This window comes from Mytilus trossulus, chromosome 3, assembly GCF_036588685.1.
Source record: "Mytilus trossulus isolate FHL-02 chromosome 3, PNRI_Mtr1.1.1.hap1, whole genome shotgun sequence".
Classification (NCBI taxonomy): domain Eukaryota; kingdom Metazoa; phylum Mollusca; class Bivalvia; order Mytilida; family Mytilidae; genus Mytilus; species Mytilus trossulus.
The window spans coordinates 79,700,360-79,706,966 of NC_086375.1; the positions used below are offsets into that span (position 1 = coordinate 79,700,360).

The 6,607-nt window shown below is 32.9% G+C and overlaps 1 protein-coding gene across 7 annotated transcripts in view; it reads left to right on the forward strand.

Moving 5' to 3' along the window:
- Window positions 1-4,436, forward strand: part of LOC134712564 (DNA polymerase alpha catalytic subunit-like) — a 59,857-nt gene extending 55,421 nt beyond the window's left edge. For 2 of the 7 annotated variants that reach the window (XM_063574259.1, XM_063574261.1), the window contains one exon: window positions 2,382-4,436. In XM_063574259.1, the coding sequence (XP_063430329.1) occupies window positions 2,382-2,542 (161 nt within the window). In that variant the 3' untranslated portion in view covers window positions 2,543-4,436. The remainder of the gene's footprint in view (window positions 1-2,381) is intronic. The other 5 variants (XR_010106296.1, XR_010106294.1, XR_010106297.1 and 2 more) reach the window with 5 other exon arrangements.
- The last annotated feature ends 2,171 nt before the right edge of the window (window positions 4,437-6,607 follow it).

Here is a 6,607-nt window from a genome sequence, read left to right on the forward strand (position 1 = left end):
TGATTGGTCAGGTCATTCTGGTTATTATAAACACCTTTAAAGTCTATACTCACCCATATGCATTTCATTCAAATTTTGATTTATTTCACAAAAGACCACAGGGACCATATTTTTATTCCTCAGTTACCCTTGGCGTCATTGGTGAATTATGGGTTAGCAAAGCATCAATCACAAACCTAACCTTAGACATTTGCTGTGTTTCTTCTTTACTGTTGGTACTTAACAATATATGGACCCTTTTATTTGTTTATGACACGCGTACGTAATGGCTGATTGTTGGTTGCTTAACTATCACTTGCAAATATGCCATGCATGTTCAGGATAAGCACAAAGTAGCAACACAAACATGTAAGTCCTGTGAGGAGACCCTCCGAAATTACGTCAGGGACGTTTGGATTGCCACTGGATAAAATGATGTATATTTTATAAGGACACAAATGGTGCCTTTCAACAGGCTATTTATAGACCTCTCTTGAAGTTTTTGCAGGGGTTCGTACTGTGTAGTTAGCTTGGTACTCTCTTTACACGAGACATTGGATTTTATATTCCCATTCCGATAGGACGTGACTGTGTACTGTTACATCCCACACAACTAAATGGGTGGCCAACTTCAGTCAGTTTTTACTGCCGATCGGAAAAAGACCAAAGTTATCATAACTTATAGTATATCTCCCAGTCACCTTTCACCAAATTCTTTTATAGATAAAAAAAAACCCAATTGGCTACAATATAGAAAGTTTTGCTCTACCTGTTAAATCAAAACATCACTTAACGTTATTACAATTTATGCACACTTATGAGAACTCATAATACCGAACATCCTCTCGATACTGTTCATATTTGGCATTGCACAAGTTCGTGCGTTTTATAACGTCTTTACTTAAAGCGGAGGATTTACTGATTAAAACTCTTTGGATACACGATTTACTTCTTAGTTGTAATTCGCTTTGAAATAACTATCAGTTACTACAATTACTCCTTTGTCGATATTTTATGTATATGGTTTTTGTGCCTTGTACCGACATTTTGAGTTTAGCCAATTGCAACTGAACTTTTTTATCATGTTGTGCTGTTACACCAGTGTTCTATGTTAAGGGCAGGGTTGGGGGCTCACATGTTTAAACCTGCCGCACTTTATTTTGTCGGTCCAACGTCAGAATCCTGCAGTACATTGGTTATATAGATCTGTCATTTCATAAGTTATAAATCATTAACCGTTAGTTTAATCTTTTTTTTTCATATTTTTTTTTCATATCGGGGCCTTTTTTAGGCGACTGTATTGTATAGGTTTTCCTCATTGTTAAATGTTGTACATTGGACTATAATAGTTTATACGCCAACTTCATTTAAACTTTTATGGACAGTTGTCTCACTGGCCATCACACCACATCTACAAAGCTCCGCATGTAAAAAAAATAAAGCAGTTGGAATGCCATCTATGGCATTCGGCAAATTAAGTTCAACGAGCTCCTTCATGTATGTCTGCTTTCGTCTAGGCGAATTTGGACCAACATCGGCATTTGGAAGAGCCTCAAATTGTGAAAAGGAAGTCATTAAAGTTTTAATGACTGTACTATACTTTTTGAAACTTTCTTTCCTCTGGAATATATTTATTAACTGTTCATTTCATCTGGAAAAACATTGAAAGTCTCAATTTTCAATAGAAACATTCCAAGCAGATGTACGCGAGTTTCATATTTCAATTTTGGCTTTGTATGACAGATATTTTAAGTTCAACTACTTTGACTAAGTTAACAGATAAACATTTACAATAAAATACAGAAAAAGGGTCGCCGACACCATCTCGAAAACCTTGACAAGAAAGTGTTTGTCACGGTTTTTGTCAACGAACTGTACAGTGATTATTTCAAAACGCATAACGAACGCGACACATTTGGTGGAACGAACAATACAGTCAGAGAACATTTATTTTGTATGATATTGCGTTTATTCTAAGTTCTAGGGCACATTTGAAGGCACGTAGTAATTCAATGTATAGTTATTTAGTATTGCTTAAGGTATTAATACTCAAAGGTGTATGCACGAAAAGATATTCAGCATTGTTTACATCGTAAACCGTATGAAATTGCACCATGTCTGTGCGTTTTGCATCTAGCAGTTTAATCAAACGTTTTATACAATATCTAAAACTTACAACAACTGTATAATTGAATAAAGATACTAACATGCTCATTGACATATTTATATATACTCAAATAAGTTCTAGAGAGGCATTCAAAGTTATTGTCATCCCAAATGTTGTCCTGATTATCGCTTCGAACGCGTCAACGTCCAGATTTATTTGTATCGGGGTTATACGGGGTGATAAATCTGTATTACAATAATGGCTGGTCTAAAACACAACTTTTTTATGTTTTCAGCAATGGCTAATACAAGACTAAAGGACTACAAAGAACATTATGACATCTTAAAGAATGTTACTACCAAATGGTTAAGAAAAAATGCTTATTCTGAGGTCAACTTGACAAAACTGTTTGATGGACTGTCAGTATTGAAAACAGAAATTAAAATGGAATCGTAAAATTGTATCATGTTAACATTTCAAACAACAAAAAAGGAGTCTGGTGTTTTAATTTTAAATACTCAGGTAACAGTCGTTTTCATAAAGAAGTGAAACAGTATTCATACGTATAAAAGTGTCAGGCTGGTAAAAAATGTAATAATGTAAAAGTATTCTATGCAGGTGCACTTTATTGAGTTGATAGGAATCTAGGGAAAAGTATCAGAGTTTTACATACTTAGATAGCTTTGTCAAATTATTTTGTCAATGTTTGAAATGAATTTGGGTAAAAACCAAGTTGTTTATACTTCAAATTTGAATACTGGAATAAGAGGGTAAATTTTGAGGTCTTAATTATTCTAGTTAAATTTAGTATACAAATCAAGGTTGGACCATTAGAAATAATACCATTATCCGCTTTGTTATTCGAATTGGAAATAACCAAATTTCCTGTTGTATCGGTGAAGGAATTGAAAATACCACAATGTGTTCTGTGTAGGTAAACATGATACCACAATGTGTTCTGTGTAGGTAAATGGTACCACAATGTGTTCTGTGTAGGTAAACACAATACCACAATGTGTTCTGTGTAGGTAAATAGTACCACAATGTGTTCTGTGTAGGTAAACATGATACCACAATGTGTTCTGTGTAGGTTAACATGATATCACAATGTGTTCTGTGTAGGTAAACATGATACCACAATGTGTTCTGTGTAGGTAAACATGATACCACAATGTTTTCTGTGTAGGTAAACACAATACCGCAATGTGTTCTGTGGAATCAAAATACTTCAGTGTGTTCTATTAGACTTTTTTTATGAAATAGAAAATTCCACAATGTGTTCTGTTGCATGGTTGAAGGAAAAGAAGATACTTCAATGTGTTCTTGGTTGATAAACACATAGAAAATACCATTATGTGTTGCATCCATTATAATGTTTATTGAGCTAATACAGTAATGTATTTCGTTTTATTTGTTATGTATTGGATAATATCACAATGTGTGTTTAGAGACTACTGTGATATGAAATAATTGTAAGGGAACAAATTAAACACATTTATTCTTGATACTTATATTGTCAGTGGAGTAAAGTATTACTTGTTTTCATTGATTTGTTTGTTTTAAATCACTTCACCATCATGCTATTTAAAGTACAAATACTTTCAAAAAAACTTTCTTCCCCTTGATTATTGTACAAAATGTATATAAATGTATCATTTTCAAAATAATTATTCAGTATTGCTTACATTTTATTGCTCAGGAAATAAACGCTGCTTCAGATATTTTTTTTGTATTTTTATATGAAATTGTGTTTCCCCAACTCATTATTAATCAAGAATTTCCACAATGTGTTCAGTTTTTAGCTCACCTGGCTCATCACTTTGCGTCCGGAATTAACTTTTACAAAAATCTTCTCCTCTGAAACTACTGGGCCAAATTAAACCAAACTTGGCCATAATCATCATTGGGGTATCTAGTTTAAAAAATAGTGTCTGGTGACCCGGTCAACCAACCAAGATGGCCGCCATGGCTAAAAATAGAACATAGGGGTAAAATGCAGTTTTTGGCTTATAACTCATTTAGAGTAATTCTGACATGGGGTAAAATTGTTTATCAGGTCAAAATCTATCTGCCCTGAAAATTCCAGATGAATCGAACAACTTGTTGTTGGGTTGCTACCCCTAAATTGGTAATTTTAAGGAAATTTTGCTGTTTTTGGTTATTATCTTGAATAATATTGTAGATAGAGATAAACTGTAAACAGCAATAATGTCCAGCAAAATAAGATTTACAAATAAGTCAACATGACCGAAATGGTCAAATGACCTCTTTAGGAGTTATTGCCCTTTATAGTCAATGTTTAACCATTTTTCGTAAATCTTAGTAATCTAATAAAAAAATCTTCTCCTCTGAAACTCAGACCTGCCAACTATCCCGATTTTCACGGTATCATCCCGATTTTTACCCCTCAACCCGAATCCCGATATCGGGATTGTAAAATTGGTCAAAATCCCGATTTTCAATAAATATACCCGAAAAAAATATTTTTTACCGATTTTGAAGTTTTTCTGATCAATTTTAAAAAATCAATCATTTTACCTGGGAACATATTATGACATGTAAATGACCCTACGCTAATCAACAGTCACAACAGGTGTCATAATTAGTGGTTGTATGTAATCAGATTACCTAATGGGTCGTAACAATCCTCAAAATTAATTTGTATAAATTTGGTCAAACAGCCTTTCAATTTTAATCAATTTATCATACAAGCACAATTTGCAACATTTGCCGTAGTTCCACGGCAAAATCATGATTAATTGAAAGATGAGAACTGTAAAGAACTCTCAAGAAAGCATTGTTTATCTTGAAAATTGTTTAATTTTTGAAACCAGACATCGTGTGTCTGTTGATCTAAAATCGACGCCATTTTGTATACACTTCTCCTGTGTTTACTGTATAAGCCTCCACAGGTAAGAGCACCTCTGAATACAAAGAAAGATAACTCAAATTTAATCCATTTTCTCATTGATACTGATATAAAAACCATGAGTAAGACTAAATCAAAATCTGTCTTCATCCTTCTTACTTTAGGTCATGTAGTTTTAGGTGTTTTGAGTCAAGGTTCATAGATGAGAAGGTCTTTGGAGGGGGAAAGGGGGGGTCTCTACTTTGAAACCTTTATTTTTAATGCCATTTTCTCTATTTCTCAGTTATTTTGTTAATTTTAAAATTTAATAGTACAAAAATCATGCAAATAAAAGTAACCAAGGCCTACAAGCTCATCATTAGTATACCAAAAGAAAAAAGAAGAGAACTTAGACTATTTTAGGAGTAAAAAACAATGCTCACAGAAAAGTCGCTAAAATTGTAACCCTTAAAAATCTTGTCGCGCGCTAAATCCCCCATGGAGATTTTCAAAAGTTGGCAGGTCTGGAAACTACCGGGCCAAATTAAACCAATCTTGGCCACAATCATCATTGGGGTATCTTGTTGAAAAATTGTGTCTGGTGACCCGGTCAACCAACCAAGATGGCCGCCAGGGCTAAAAATAGAACATGGGGTAAAATGCAGTTTTTGGTTTATAACTCAAAAACCAAAGCATTTAGAGTAATTCTAACTGGGGTAAAATTGTTTATCAGGTCAAAATTTATCTGCCCTGAAAATTTCAGACGAATCGATAGTAAATTTTTAACAATTTTCATAAAATTTGTAAATTTTTACTAACATTTTCAACTGAAACTACTGGGCCAATCATTATAGATGGGGATGTTTGTACGCAGCAAGAATGTTCAGTAAAGTTAGATCTACAAACACATCACCATCACCAAAACACAATTTTGTCACGAATCCATCTGTGTCCTTTGTTGAATATTCATATATATACCAAGGTGAGCGACACAGGCTCTTTAGAGCCTCTAGTTTATAATTCCATATTTTTGACATTTTTTTTTTTCATTACATAAAAAGTAACAGAATCCTACAAAATAGTACAAGGATTTTTTCTCTCAGGTTATTTATTTTACAAAATTGTCATTTAAATGAAATAAAATATGTTATGAATTGAAATAAGTCTTAATGTACAATTAAGCTTATAAGAATATATAGATCAATGCAGCAGCTTATCTGAAGTATATTACTATTTTATTGATTCATAACATTCAGTATGAATTGCCTTTTTTGGTATTGAAAATATATTAGGCTTGACATATGTCAACCCTTTTGATCTAAAAGGATATTTTTAATAAATTTAAGTGCTCTATGGAGGGGATTCAAGTGAAATAAAAGATTTACCCTTGTCCTTCAGTATTCTGATCTAATTCTTGTTTTAGTATGTAGTGGGGTAGTTGAATTTATGGGTTGCTTATTATATTTGCTTGCATTTTGGTCATCTTACTCAATTTTAGTACATTTTGGAAATAAGGGATCTTATTTTTCAATCCTGTGGTTTTGATTCTTGAATTATCAGGGCAGCACACAAACTAAAATTCATATTTTTGATAATTATCAAACTGTAGATATTTAAAGTTGCTATTTATGTTTGTATAATTGTTCTATATTTGTCTGTATACAATATAAAAT